Source organism: Anser anser (genome assembly GCF_964211835.1).
Source record: "Anser anser genome assembly, chromosome: 1".
NCBI lineage: Eukaryota > Metazoa > Chordata > Aves > Anseriformes > Anatidae > Anser > Anser anser.
The window spans coordinates 126,334,754-126,350,694 of NC_139720.1; the positions used below are offsets into that span (position 1 = coordinate 126,334,754).

Here is a 15,941-nt window from a genome sequence, read left to right on the forward strand (position 1 = left end):
CCGCAGCGCCGAGGCCCGGACCCCCAACATGGCGCCGGGGGCGCGCACGCGCCTCCGGGACACCCGGGCGGGGCCACGCGCGGCGCGTGACGTCACGACGGGGCTCCCCCCCCTCCCCCGCCCCCGTTCCGCCGCTCAGCGGCTCCCGTAGCGGCGCGCGGGCCGGTGACGTCACAGCGCGGCGACGCCATGCTCAAGGTGAGGCGGCCGGTAGCGGCCGGTAACGGTCGCGGGGGACCGTTGGTGGCCGTTGGCGGCCCGGGTGGGGGGGGAGGGGGCTGAGGCCGGCAGGGGGCGCCTCGGGAGCGAGCCCGCTTCAGGCTGGGTCGGCCCCGCGACAAGCGGGATACGGGGTCCTGGTGTACGCTGGGCTGCTCCGCCCTGACAGGCTGCGGTAACCGTGCCGAGGGAGCGGGGAAGCCGCGGGGACAGGGGAAGGCAGGGCAGGAGTTCTGTCTAATCCGACAGCCCCTGCCCCCATGCTTGCTCCCAGGGCTGGCGCGGGGTCTGTTTATCCCCCCCGTGGGCCGCGTGCGGTTAGGGACTGGAGAGAGGCTGTAAGGGACGCCGGTGGCGGGTGGAACATTCAGGTTTCAGGGATGGTTTCCTTAGGAGTCGTCCCCTGCCTACACGTAGAGGTGAATTCTTCAGTTTGAAAAAAAAAAAAAAAAAAAAAAACGCACAACACCACTCTGTTTGTTTTTAACTAATGTAAATCCAGAGCACTGCCTAGGCAGAATCCTTTTGGTTTTGTTTTTTATCTGCGGAGCAGCTGTAAGGCAAACAGAAGGCACAGCACCACCAAAATGTTTTACTGAGCCACTTGGCTTAGTAACATGTGGTTAATATGGAATTAAGAGATGAGATCCTAAAGGTTTTATTGTGTGCGTGTGTATATACACCGCTTCAGTGCTGGTCCTATCTGTCCCGTAAACTTAGCTGATCTAGAGGACCACTGCAGGATAGCTTGAACACTGCGTTTAAGGAGACATTAATCTTGCACTTCTACAGGTTAATTTCATTCTTTTTTTTTGTTTAAAATGTAAATGTGAAACCTTTGGTAACTACCTGCACTTCCATATTTTGATTAATGTGAACAGTGGAAGTTTCTTTTTGAGTAGTCGCTTTGGGAAACCAAGGTGGTTCCGTTCTTCTGCCCTGCTGTTTGCATACTTATTAATATAAAAAGCACAATTACTTAAAAGCATTTGAACTTGCTACTTCTGGTGACATTTAGATAAATTTCAAACAATGTAAATGTTGCTAAGTAACAGAAAACCCCACACCTGCTGTTTAACACAGTAGACTGGATTTGTTTTTCCTAAACAGAGGCTTTCAACAATGAATTATACTTTTAATTAAAGTTTTATTTTGGGATGTTGCTGTGTGTTGTTGTTTTTAATACAGGAAACACTCATCGTAGCATTACCCTCAAGAAGATGTAAAAACTGTTCATGTGTATTCACATAACAAGCTTCTGCCGTATTCAGGAATTATATTTTATATACTTATATTTTTGAGTGGCTCTCTTTGAAGTTGTATTTTTCAAGGCTCATTCCAAAAGGCTCCCCCACTGCTAAACTCTTTGGAGTGTAGTATATGCCATTGATGGAATAGCAGTTCTGACAAAGCTATTTGGAGTTTATTAGATTTACTTGAAATTTAGGCTCACACAAAATATTTCCACTGAATATGGCTGTTCAGGCAACTGTTAGGTGCAGTTTAAATAAATCTGAAACTGCTTTGAGGAAAGTCGATGGAGTGGAGAATATCCTAATGTCTTTTCTGGCCATCTGTTTTGTTTGTAAGCATTTGAAAAATCATAGAAAGTAATATTTTACTAAAAGTATATTTTTCAGAATGAAAATGCATTACAGATTCTTGCCTTTTCAGTGGCAGAACAGTTTTGCAGTGAGAAAAGGAAAGGATGAGGAAATATATTCCACAATTCTTAATGGTTAGTGGCATTCATGTAGCTTGGCTAATGGAAGTACGTGAAGAGTCTTGAAGCAAGCACTTTTGCAGATGGTTCACGTCTTTCTTTGGCTGTGAAACAGAGCTGACCCGGTGGTCTTTGTGGTGTTCATTATTGTGCTGTAATAATGTGTCCATAACCACAAATAAGGTAAAACTTCCACTTTAAGGAAGCTTTTCCATACCTTCTGATCCATCAGATCCCGTATGTTTTTCTGAAAAGCAGTCCTGTGACCTAGTTCTTGTGTGCTGGTTCTTTGCCTGTAGATGAACATTTTCAGAAAGTTCAACAATTATATATTCTGTTTTTGAATTTGAAGGAATCTCTTGGTTACTTTACATGGTTAATATACATATATTCAATTTGCAAAGCAGTGGAAGAAATACTGATCTGCGTGCAGTAAACATATAGCCTGAATAACGTTAAAGCTGTTTTCTAGCAGTTCTGCAATGGGCAGAAACAAAGCTTCAGAAGTCATCCAGCTGCTAGGTCAGTTGTCGTGAAAGATGAATTGATTTAATCACGGCTTCGGTTTCACAAGCAGCAAGGTCAATGCGACGTACCCTTGCAATTACTGACGAGGAGGAGGTCTTGCTGCCTTCTCCTCCTTCATCCCCTCTTTCCTGGTCACACAGCCCTCTAGTGCTTGTCACCATGAATAGGTTCACAAACAGATTCAACTCTCTCACCCGCACAAAGCTCTCTGCTTCTTTTGCAGGGCAGATCTTTTGCCAAACAGGCGAGGTAAATCGCCTTGTGGTGGAAACGTCCGGCCACCAAAGCTATGGCCAGGTGGGCAGCAGGACTTTTCGGAATGGATGCCATGGGCAGAGCCAGACCTCTCCAGTCTGGTGGGCACAGGCAATTAGGTTCGCTCACGTTGTGACCTGATCCAACCAAACACGGGCTGCTGTAATGCTGCACATCTAACTCACGGGTTTATCTGAGCAGTAACGAGAGTGTGAGGCACTGAAAAGTTTCCCGGCTGAACTGTGTTTCGTGAGTAAAGCAATGCTGTTAATAAGGATAGGCATTTGCTGGAAAAGGTTTTTCTGTGCATTCTTTATTCACTACACAGCTAAGATTTTTATCTTCCATTTTTTGTTAAAGCATTCTCTTCTGCAAAGAAATACAGTTTAGTGTAGGTCATGAGTCCAGGAAGAATTATATTCACTTTCCACATAGTGGTTGAGAGCCTGGATTGAACCTGAAATATTCAAAAACTCTCAAGTGTCTGACATGATGTACTGTAATTCACATTCTCACATAAAAGTAGGAGATGTTCCTAAAATTCTTAGAAATTGGTGATTATGTTCTGATACTTTCAACTGTAGGTCTCATTTTTTCTTTTCTGAAATCTGGATGTAGGCAATAACTAGAAATAAGATGCTGAACTCTTTGGTACTAACTGCAGAAAAACGGGAGAGTTATGGACATTCATAAAGTTGTTAAAATATGAATATCATGTTGTTAGTGTCTATACTGGCAAAGTTGACAAATCATATTTCACATGAGAGAAAACAAGATCTTTTTGTGAGATGAAAACTGATGAGGTCAGCATTTGTATCTACTTCTCCTTTAGCATTAGGCTTTTCTGAATAATTTGGGTGTTATCATATGGGTGCCTGACAGCATTAGGTTTTGTACCACTGACCCTCCTTTCTCCCAACTTCCAAGCATCTTAACTCGTCACTTACTACCATACACTGCGGCATAAACATTGTCTGCATGGGGTGGGTTCAAATATGTTGCCATTTTGTTTGGACTTAATTTGCTTGTCCTCCTGTAATGTTTCTAGATAATTCGACTGGGGGCCACCCCTGTAAGCCTGAGCTTGCTCTCTATCCAAGTTTATGCTTCCTCTTCAGAGAAAGAAACTGCCAAAAAAGAGTTGCTGAAAATTGATGAGGTAAGTATGGTTAGAGCCCCAGTGCAGAAATATCTGCAGAATTCTGAAAGACGACACACTTTGATGCATGAAACCAGTTAGGTGCTTCCCTTTACTCTTTAGATTCTTACCTTTAAACTTGCTTCTCAGTTTTTCTGTATTAGAGATGCTGATATGGCTGTGCTTTTTTTTTTTTTTTTAACCTGAGGGCAGCATCTGATGCCCTCTGCTTAATAGTGTAGACTTTTTTGTCTGCAAGCTTTTTCCTGCATTGAAGCCTTCTGTTCTTCATTCAGAAATTTCCTTTCCACATTTCTGGATTTACCGGTGATCATGTTTAAAATCCACGGGACTATCTGCTTTTTGTCCAAGTAACACCATATATTTTAAATTACAAATACTGTTGGCAAGTTCTAATAAAATGCCATTCATTTTTTCCAATAAAGCAGCAAAGTCAAAAGTTTTTTTCCTAAAAATACAATAATTCTATTTTTTTCAGGCAAAATTTCTTGCCCTAATGCTTTGAATCCTGTGTCGTAGCCTACAGGCTATGCTGTATCTGCCCAGAATTATATAACTTTTCCTTGCTTTTCAGGATTCAGACCTAACTAACAACAAATACGATAAGCAATGGTATGGATTTTTCTTCTCTAAAGTGTTACAGATGTTTTGGTTACCTCACAACCAGAGCTCTAAGACACCCTATTAACTGTAGTGTAGTGACTCACCAACATTGTTGCATAAGCTTTTAACAATCTCCAGCATTAAAAGACTTGTTTTTTTGTAATTCGTAACTAAATATGGCTTTATATACATGAGAGTTTATTTTAAAATTTTAAGTACTTCAGCTTAAGTGTTAGACAAGCAGTGAAACTAAATGAAACCGATTTTAGTGTAGATGTAGGTCTTTCGGATGTGCCTACGTCAGCAGTTCACATACGCAATTTGAGAGGATCAATAGTCGGAGCAACCTCCTGGCTTCGCCTCAGTGAAGGAGCCTTAGCTGGGGCCTCTCCGTGCCCTGTGCCGCCACTGGCATGAGTCAGTGATGAGGCAGCAGGGTGAAGTTGTGTGTGTGCTGCATAATTGGCTTCCTGATCAGCTTCAGCAGAGCAGAATGGGCAGCAGTGGATTTCTGGTGGCCGTTCTTAGCGTTCAGTGTGTGTTAATTGGGACCTGCCAGCTGTCCGGTTTCATAAAATGTATGGGAATTCCATTATCTCTCAGCCTTCTGTTCTAGTGTCAGACATGTCTGTTAGGGTGTCTAACAGGATCAGAGTTAAACTGGTTGTGAGAACAATTGCCAGAGGTGACAGACTTCCTAGGGAAATGAGACTTCAGGTGCTTGTCTTTTAAAATATTGTGGGAAATCCAGCTGGACAGATTGTTATATTCTTTGACAAATTCTGTGTCATTATGTATCTTGTTACGGTTAGCAGCATTTTTTATTATGGTAGAGACACCACTGTTTTCCAACTTATCTTGAAAAGAGGTCTAGCTGTGCTTTGAAGCAGTAATATGTGTCAGCATTAATTGAGAATAAACTCCCAAAAACAATAGTTTAAAATAAACTCCCAAAGTAAATGTGGTATAAAATAGAAACTTTTCATTCTAAACATCAGTGCAGGATATAAACTGCTTGGAACAGTTTTCATTTTGCTCTGAACTTTGCTGTTCCACATTATGGACTTAAGTCTTTTTTTAAATGGAATACAGTAATCTTAAATGTGTTCAGGTAATAAATACATTGTGATGCTAAACCCTGAACACTGTGGTTTTGTATTTACTACATAAAGATGCCCATTGCTCTTCAGGTGGGTGTTACAGTGCCTATTTGCTCAGCCATATGGTGCTGTTAGTGGTGGCGGTTGCTAGTGTGGTTAATGACTGCAACATTGGGATGCAGTACCATTTTCCTGCTCGGTAACAGCCAAATTTATGTTGGATGTTACCTTTGTTAGAAACAACTTAGCCTCTTTAATGATGGCTTGTACAAATACAGAAGACGATTGATTGTGATTTCAGAGTTCTAGTACATGTAGTATGTTAACTGGGAACCAGAAGTGATGATTAAGACCAGAAACATTTTGCACAATTATGTTTTGTCTTCTTATTAAACTGGTTTAATATTAATTTATAACCTGTGAGTTGGATCATATAGCAGCTATGGATGAATTGTGTAGCAATTAAAGTCATCTTCATCATAATGTATAATTAAATTTTGCTCATAATGGTTGTCTCACAGCTGTACCTGAATTTATATTATGCATTGTTTATACAGTAAGCACCATGTTAGGTGTTCTCTGGTTAGGCTGTTCATACCCTGAAGACTTACTTACACAATTACACCTCTGTTTTTAACCTCTTGTTTGCTAATATTCACAGCTGTCACTCTACTCCTCTCCAGCTCGTGAGACTAAATATGTGGAGAATCCACAAACCCAACTGGAAGAGGGGGTTTCACATTTACGGCATGCTATGGAGCCATACACAGCCTGGTGTCAGGTATAATGGTTTTGTGTTGCGTCTGGTAGTGATTTGGTGGTAAGGGTCGAGCTGGGTTTTGGTTTTAGGTGGATAATTAATAGACAGCAGCAAAAAAAAAATTTAGAAAAAATTAATAGCTATACAAACGGTTTTCCAAAATGCTGCATGACTTAAAATTTTCCACGATTCAGCTCATATTTACCCCCTTTTCACATGTAAACTATTATTTCTTTCTGTTAATTTGCTGAATTAAACCTCTGCTTTTTCACATTTTCTGTCCCTCCAAAAAAATAACAAACTAAAGCTTAGAATTGCTTTCTGTAACATTTTTTAAGTGGTTAACTTTTAAGGTAGTTACATGGAAGTAGTTATCAGGGAACAAAGTTACTTGAGAGGTTGATAATTAACTTCATAAACTAAGAATCAGCTGCTGTTGCGGAAAGAGCTGATGTCTCCACAAACAAATCTTCCCCGTGGCTTTATTTTCATTTTTCACAACAGGAAAAGCTTATTGTTTTGGAGTCTCATTTCAGGTTAGCTTTCTGATGATGTTTGTAAGATAGTTTTTAAGGTAATGTTACCTTTAAAGTAAATTTCCTGTGCAGGGAGCATTACAAAGCTTTTTGAAGTGCCTTCAATGATAACTAGATGTTAGAAACTTTTTGACAAAAAACGTTTAAGTACCTAAAATATTAAGCACACAAACATTAATCACGCAGAGTCAAAGTAACCCTTGTGTAGCAGGCCTTAAGGCTGGCTAGTAAAAGCACTTATTTAAGAACTTGTGCCCAGGCCCATAACTGGTACTACTGGGATTTGGGCTGATATGAAGTCAGAGTATCAGCTTCAAAACCAGCACCTGAACGTTTTGTTTTGTATAGTTCACTAGCTGCCTACAATTCCATTTCTGTGTGCAAATTTCATAGTTGCCAGTTTGTTAGGGTTGTGCTCTTTGGTATGTTACTCGCATCTAAATCCAAGTGTCCTGACGTTGTATGTCCTTCACCCCTATACCTTAGCTTTTCTTGCTGTGCTGAACACATTCTGTGTAGAATTTATTTCTTAAAAAAAACACAAACAAAAACAAACCACAACCAGCAGTAACTTCAATCAGGGGAAAAAAAAGTCTAAAAGAGGCAGTGGTAGCATCCACTCCTATATCTTGAAAGTTGACAGTGTCACAAGAAGTGGGAAACCTGGATTTGGTACAGTCCTGTGACTGTACAGGAAGACAGGAGAGTGGTTAAACTTGCATTTTGCATGCTCACAGAGAGTACCGTAAAATTTCAAGCAGTGTGTTTTGAGGGCAACGATACTGAGTTGTCCTCACTTCAACTGTGATACATCACGATTTTGGAGAAAAAAAAATAAATCAATCAGTATTTGCTGAACTGGAATGTTGAGAGAAGGAACATGACTCTCCAGAAGAGGGAAAACTCTAGCTGCTATTCAGTGGCAAACCTGACCTCTAGGTCTTAACCCAAAAACTTCTTCTATATTTTTATTAGGTATCATGTTGATAATAAACAGTCGTTAAATACAAAAGTAGTCTTTGGAGCACAGAGGATAACCAGGATCTTTGTAATCAAGGTCTAGAATTAGAGCAGTGAGTTGTATCGTGGCTTTCTTGCTCTCTCCTGACCCGGTGAATGTTGGAGCTTACTTCTGAAGCAAGGGCATCCTTGTCATCTGGTTGCCTCTTGACAGCTTGAGGTGATGCTCCACTTTGCACAGTGGCTGTCCTGAGTCCTCTTAAGCTGCAAATTGTTCTTCCTGCTCTGTACAGACATTCAAGATGTTCAGATCAGGGTGTCCTTTGCTTAGGAGTTCTGTGTTTTGGTACTAACAGTTCCGAAACTTTTTTGCGGAAATATTCAGGGTTATTCAGTCTGGTTACATGTTTCTAAAGTGCCATAATCAGCAGAAGCACTGACTTCAGTTTTGAAGGGGAAGGGGAATTTTCTACAGTTTAGTTAGACCTCCTAAATGCATGGGTTCTGTTTGGTTGCCTGTGGTAACTGTAACTGGGAAGGAGATTTGAGACAAGTTTAGTTTCCCCATTGGACTGATTGCAGGTAAGCCCTGAGCACTGCGTATGTCTCGCTGACCTGTTGTCCTCCTATTTGACTTATTTATTTTTGTCTCATAAGATGTTCTCTTCTGCTTACACACAACAAACCATTTCCTGGCAGTGGTTTACTGACTCATTTTATGAAGAGAACATGCAACCTGTATAGGCTTGGGGTCATCATGCTTGCTTAACTGTAGTCAGAGATCATTTTGGTTTTTACCCTCCCCCTACCTATGCTAAAAAAAATCACGTTTTAGTTGTCTCTGAGTTGACTTTTTTTTTCCCCTATTTTTTAAAAATTTTTTTTAGTAAGACCAACACCTGTTTAAGGTTCTGTTGTGTGTCACATGCTAATGCTTCTTTTTTTTTTCATCACATTTTTGTTAGGTCACTATTGGCAATGAGGAAACGAAAGTTCTTCTAAAGATGATATCCATGTGCAGTATCTCAGACAACTGCTTTTATTTCTTCACAGATGCAGCTCAAGTGATATTGCAAGACCATTCTCTTTAGTTTTGGGCATACACGTTGACGAATTTGTTCCCTAATCAATGGACAGTCTTACACTGTCTAACCTCTAAAGGATTATTATCAAAATAACAATTAGCAAGATTGCTTTTACTCTTTTTTTTCTGATTTGATAAAAAGTGAGGTAAATTCTGCATGTGTATGTTAAATCTGCATATCTGTTATATCCTGCATATTTCAGCCCAAGAAAAATCTTGTGGAGTTGAAGCAGTGCCATCTGATTTATTTTGGGTAGTGTAGGGGCATCTCTTTTTCCAAGTCACTTCAGAAATACGTTTTTGTTAGATACAGTTCCTTGGAAAGGGTAGTGTAGCACCTTGCCAAATGAGTCATGTACCCCCTGTGAAGAGCTAGGAACGAGTTTGTTGCAGTGTCGTACTTGCCTCCTTTGCATTAACTCAAGTATTTTTTTGCAATAATTAAATAAACTGAAAAATCTGAGGAAATCCCAAAATTCAGTTACTTGTTCAGGAACTCAATAAAATATTGAAGCAGACTTCCGTGTTTTGAGGTATTATACTTGATCTCTGTCCAAACACTACTTTGAGAAAAACATATGTTACAGAAAATGTAATGTTGAGCAAACGTAGTCCTGTAAGTGTATGGGGGAAGTGGGAATAAACAGAGTTAGCTTTGTTGAGATGGGTAAAATTGGAACTGCAAAGTTGTTCTGTTTTTCCTCAGTTTCTTCATTGTTTTTGTGTATTAGTATAAAACAACTCACAGTTTTATTTCTTCTTTTGACAGAAGTAACTGCAGCTAGGTTTTACAGGCCCAAACCTACAAATGCATTATGGTTAGCTTAACCTGGAGGCTATCTTAGGGACCCCAAATTTTTTTATTCCTCTTTTTTTTAGGTCAGGTCAGTGAAAATCTGCAGTTAATTTACTTAATTGATATCCATTTACCCTTGTTTTCTTTTCTTTTTTTTAGGATCTTTATGCCAAAGCTAAGCCCCAGTTAGAAAAAGCTGTTGAGCGTGGTAGAGGTAAATCAGTTTAGTTTTCTTAACTAGCTATTTAAAATGCAGGACTGTACTCTATCTTCTCTTAAAAGGGAATTTCGTTATGCATCATTCTGTATGTTTTCTTGTTCCATTTGAGACTATTTTTCTGCGCACTGTATATCAAATTAAATTTCCTTTCTAGATCATTCCTCTTCTAAACAATTAAAATGTGAGGCCTGCATCTATCGCAGCCAATGCCATTTAAAATGACAGACCATAAGAAGAAGGAAAAAGGTTCTGACAAATTATTCCCAGCCAAAACCAAGCATAATTTATTAGTGTTTGTGTGACTCAGCCCAGTAACTAAATTGTACTTCATGTTGGTTTACTTTGGATCTCCTAAGAATTTTGAATTAATTCAAAATAACTTTTGTTGATTTCTGTTTTGGGAGCATCCTTTCATAGTTAAGTTCACCAGGACTGAACATGGATGCTATTTAGACCTTATTTCAGGTACTGCACCTCTATATCCCTGAATTTAGTACTTTCAGTCTTTTGAACTCCCTTAATGGAAGGTTTTCCATAGTTTACCATTCCCCCATCAGATTCCCATCTTGAAGTGAGCTTTGTTTTTGCTGTGTCTTTCCTTTGTTCTGTGGTTTGTTTTTCGTACAGTGTTTCACTGAAACTAATTCTTGTTAACACGTAAATGCAAGAATCCATTTTGCAAGGGTTTTTATCACTAATTTGAAAAAGATAAAATCGAGATTCAAAAGAGCAAAGCAAAACAAATGGCCCAGGAGCAAAGGCAAAATCTTCTGTGAAAATTGGTAAATACAATACGATGTTCAGTTTCATTCATTTGTCACTAGAGAAGATCTCAAAGGCTTTGAATTTTCTGCCAGCAGATCTGAAGTGTGCATGATAGTTAAATGTGTTTTGATAACTCTTTATGTTTAGTAACAGTCGCCAGCATGTATTGATGATTTCTTATCATAAAAACACTTTCACATTACATTAATGCACTGTGTTCTGACTTCTTTTCAGAGGGTTGTGAATTTCTGCAAAATCCCCCTGATGGATTTTATCCAAGGCTTGGTGTGATAGGTTTTGCTGGAATTCTTGGATTGTTTCTTGCTAGAGGTAAGTGGGAACCTTTTGAACTGCTTATGGTTTAATTTGGGATAAATCACTTATTTGTGGTTTTGTTGTTGTTGTTGTTACTAATTTTTAAATGTGACACATGAGATCTGACTTAACTGTATGAGCATGTTTCTACAGTGTTCCTCCAATTATACAGAAGGTATAATGTAAAAGGTGTGCAATAACCATTAATTATTGTTTATGAATACTGTATTTGTTACTGGAATCTAGTCTTTGATCTTTCTCAGTTCTAGCTTATTATAACAAAAGTGGGAAATGATTTTTTTTAGCCTAAAAATCTTTTTAATTTATGAAGTTATTGATCACATATGTACTGTAGAAAACTACAGAGGAATAAATTATGGTGAAACACAGAGGTTTCTGAATGACGATGCATGTACAATTAGTTGTATGTTCAAGATCCTTCAAAGTATTGTGTGTGCAGGCAGAGAGTTCCTGCATATGGTGATATCTAGGGAAATGCTTGTGAACTGTGGGTGTACTATAGACGTATCCACATTTTGTGACATAGAAATGTGATACAGCTAATTTCATAACACTGGCTGAAGAAGCTAATATGTTTATCTTTCACAGAAATAAAAGTTATTTTAAGAAATGTTAATTATGAAGAATATTTTGTATTTGTAGTGATATATTCGTAATACAGTGAAATGAAGTAACAAGAAGAATGCTTGTAGATAAAGGAACTGTGGATTTGCAGAACTTAAATACTAGGGAAGACATGCTTTGGTTAAAAATACATCTTAGTGGGCTCCATATGTGTTGAAGAAAGTGTGTGCTTGGTATTCAGAAATGGAAAACATTGTGTGAATATATGCAATCCTGAAAATATTCAAACAAAGCACGTTTTTCCTAGCATATGATTTTGAATGAAGATCAAGGTCTCTTAACATCTCTAACTTCTAACACTTGACATTCTTTCTCTTCAGACTCCCATTTCTTGAGTTATGTGGTTATGGCTGAAATCAGTTTCCAGCTTTTATGACTGCAGCAAAATTATGGGGAAAAAATAGCCATCTTAGGGCTGAATCTGAAAGATTAGAGAGTCCTAAATTTAACAACAACAAAAAAAAAACCTTTATTGAACAAGTATCTGAGCTGTGAATCTTTTAGGACTGAAGCCCTAATCTGTTAATTTTTGTCTGGCTGTAGTTCAAAAATACTGTTATCTCAAGAAGTAATTCAAGCTGTAAAAGAAAATGCCTCTTATTTTTGATGCTACAGAAAGTTAGAACCAAACTTTTTTTTTTCTTTTTTTCTCCCCCTTCCTCCCCTTCACCCTTACTTGCTCTCACTCTAAAAATTGTCCTCTTGGAAGATGCAGATCAAATCTTCCAGGTCTAACCACAACACTTGAAGATACTGCTGCCTGCTAGGGAGAAAGTACTGTATTTGGAGTAGAGTCATTGTGCTTGGTTTAAAATGCTTCATTTAAAATGCTGTTGAATGTAGTTAGCTCTAATCTTGGTGAGTAGCACTGGACAGATATGGGAGTATTCCTGAACTTTCTTCTAATGGATGTCTCCAGCAGGTAGCAGGCTGATGGAAAACACTGTTTACAACTATTACATTTATTCCTAAAGTAATACTGTAGGCACATTCTGAAGCACTATCACTAAGGAAGATTTTCTTGTTCTCAGGTATTACAACAAAAGCATAATTTTTCTGGCAGTAAAGACACAATTAAACTTGCCTTTTCTGTGCTTTCTTATAGCTAACTGGTACCAAGTTTCCTCTTCATGAGACAGAAACACCACTTTCTGAAAGTCCCTCTTCTTTACCATTCAGTTCCTCATCTCATTATGAGCATGTGTTGTAGAAACACTTTGGATATACATTTCTGCTTCAAAGTCCATTCTCTCCCTATTAGCATATATGGCTTTGCATATAGAACAGGCTGTTCTTTGAGGAACAGAAATACTGCATCCTGACCCCTGTATGTCTGCTCTGTGACCCCATTTCCCTTTTTTCTGCTTTACTGCTTATTTTGCTCCTATACCGGCTCCCATCTATATCTCTTTTTTGCCTTGATAAACTGCAGGGTGCCCTGTAACTGATTCCGTAATACAGTGTCACTGGCCAACCAGGATATGTAACCTGTGGCCAAGCATAATAAAGGATGAACTTTTTAGGCAGTTAGATCATTTTAGACTTGTATATAATTGAATAGCGAGTTCAAAATGATTAAAATATTCAAAATTTACCTGGGGATTGAGTAGCAGGAATACAGCATAATTGTAAGTAGTAGTCGTGGAAGTATCAATACTTGTGAGTCAAAGTAATTTACAAACTTTGTAGCAGAACTTTTCTTGTTCTGCTTAATGTATTGAAAGAATGCTGACCTAACCTTTCTTTGCCTCAGTTTTTCATTTTGGTTTAGAAAAGTGTATCAGTTGGTATAATTCTCTTAAACATTTCTGAACTGTGACTTTTACTTCATTATTTAGTACCAAAATAAATTATGTATTATTATAGAAAATATAGTTGTAAAGTAAATTGTCACTGTGGAAAGATGTTGATGATTTTGTAAAAAGGTTACTTTTATCAGCATAATAATGTTTATCATGAAACCAGCTAAACTGTATCTAAAAAAAATATGCTAAGCTCTATATTAAAAAAAATTAAATCGTGCTGCTTATAAGTAAAAGTTGAGTAGGGCCACTCAGTTGTCTCAGTTAACATATATTCTAACAACATATTTTTTGTTGTGAAACAGGCTCAAAAATAAAGAAGTTGGTGTATCCTGCAGGCTTCATGGGTATTGGTGCTTCCATGTATTATCCTCAGCAAGCGGTTGCTGTTGCAAAGGTCAGTGACTATACCTTTTTGTTTTGGAAAAGTGTCTTTTATTTTGATTGTTGCTTCAAATTAACTGGTAATCCATTTTCTTAAAAGTCCCGTCTGCGTGCTTGACACTTAACAAGATAATAGTTTTTTCACAAAAGAACATGTAGTCCAGACTGAGTGGAAGTTGGGTATTCCATTTCTTTTAGTAAAGTGTTTTTTAAAATCTGTGTAGAATTTTCAGTATGAGGTACATAATCTCCTTTCTGAATCTTGAACCTCAAGTAATAATAAATTAAATAATGCTTAGTATGTACAATTTGCATGTTCAGTTACAATACTAAGGACACCTGAAATGTCTTGAGAGCAAAAGGAGTAAAAGGGCTTAAAGAAAAAAATTAAAAGGAGGTTCTACAGAGAAATCATAGGAACAACATTTTGAGATAAGCATCATTAATTAGTTTTTCTGTGTTTTATTGGATAGTTTTAAGAAAGGTTATATGCACATTCTGGAATGGGGTGAGAATTCTGCTGCTTACTGGATGCCTTTTCTGTTGTTGCATTTGCTGTTTCATGCACGTACATGTCGTGCTATCTTCCGGTTACAGCACCTTTCCTGTGAAAGAAAGAACTGAAGTGACCAGACAATTACTTAAAGTCCCTGTTGATGTCATTTCATGTGACTTGCCGTCCATGCACTCTTAACTGTGCTGACTGAGATTTTTCAGTTCTACAACATACTCTTTTTCAAATCCAGCTTTTAACCACTCAAAGTGCACATACTTTAGTGTATCAAAAATGCTTTTTATTTGGGGCTTTGATAAATTGGCTTACAGATGGCCTGTGTATGATGCGGAGATGTCAGGAAGAAAACATGATGTTCTCAAGAACATATGGTGTTCTTTGAAACCTGAAAGGTTTGAAAGGCTTAGGGAGAGTTAAAAATGCTGTGTTTGAACTTTTACAGCACAGTGATACCCTCAGGTATTTTTGTTAGGAATTTGTTACTGATGCACCCAGAATTCAGATGCTCTAAATACAGAGTGGCTTGTCCTCGGGGAGTGAAAATTATACAACTGGCAGGGGAAAAAGAAAACATTAAAATTTAAGAAGCTTAGACATTTCTGTTGGGAAATTTGAAATTCTGTTTGTCTTCTGAACAGTGAATTGGGAAATGATTAAACGGTGATCAAACTGATGTTATTGTTTTTAGAGAAGCTTAATTCAGTCTTAACTACGGATCTGTTACTAACAGCTTCACAATGCCATGTTTATTTTACCATAACTTTGAAGTGTATGATTGCACTTTGATCAATTCATGGTTCTTAGTTCAACCATAACAAAAAATCCAGTGAGAGACCCTGAGCCTGGAACTTGATTGGAGTGCATTTAGCTTTGTTGACTTGGTCAGGGCAATAGATGCAAGAGCTTGGAAACTTCTGTGGAAAGAGTGATATCTTAGATACTGTTTTGGTTCCTCTAACCTCACACATGCTTTTCTTTTCTTCAACAAGCAACATTTAAGCATACCACGTCTTACTATCTACTATTTTTATGCCTTAATCTGGAATCAGAAATACTTTCTTCTCTAGTAATTATTTTGAAATGCTTAGTAGCATTTGAAAAAAAGACCTGTAAGTGTAAGAAAGAGGTCTGCAGTACAAAGTTTATGTGCCAAGTTAATAGAACACTATAGGAAGTATTCTGCAACATATGTTTTAAGTTTTTTTATTTGCTTTTTATATTTTTTTCTTCTACGTTTGATTACTTCACTGATTTTCATTTGCAATGGAATTGTTCCCTTCATTTGGTAAACTTTTGGATTTGGCCATACTTTTTTCCTTCCCACCTTTACTAATCATTTTCCATTGGAAATAAACACAGTACACTTGCAGTTGAGGTACAACATGTGATATATCTGTCTGGAAGAAGTCTTTTTTTCTTTGGCTAAAATGTCTAAGTTGTTAATGAAGTCATAGCAACAGAGCTCAGTGTTGGCCATATGTAGTTTTCAGACATTGTTTCTCTAACTGGAAATGAAAGAAATGCACGGACTAGGTGTTTTTTATTTTGATTTTTGATTTTTTCCATCCTTTCA

The 15,941-nt window shown here is 38.1% G+C and overlaps 1 protein-coding gene across 3 annotated transcripts in view; it reads left to right on the forward strand.

The window, feature by feature from the left end:
* Positions 1-49: 49 nt before the first annotated feature.
* Positions 50-15,941, forward strand: part of APOO (apolipoprotein O) — a 31,898-nt gene continuing 16,006 nt past the window's right edge. The window contains exons 1-6 of one of the 3 annotated variants that reach the window (XM_083836034.1): positions 50-198; positions 3,774-3,884; positions 6,249-6,368; positions 9,883-9,937; positions 10,943-11,038; positions 13,776-13,867. In XM_083836034.1, coding sequence (XP_083692160.1) covers positions 190-198; positions 3,774-3,884; positions 6,249-6,368; positions 9,883-9,937; positions 10,943-11,038; positions 13,776-13,867 — 483 coding nt within the window. In that variant the 5' untranslated portion in view covers positions 50-189. Of the gene's footprint in view, positions 199-342; positions 639-1,912; positions 1,958-3,773; positions 3,885-6,248; positions 6,369-9,882; positions 9,938-10,942; positions 11,039-13,775; positions 13,868-15,941 lie in introns of those variants that run through there. The other 2 variants (XM_083836032.1, XM_083836033.1) reach the window with 2 other exon arrangements.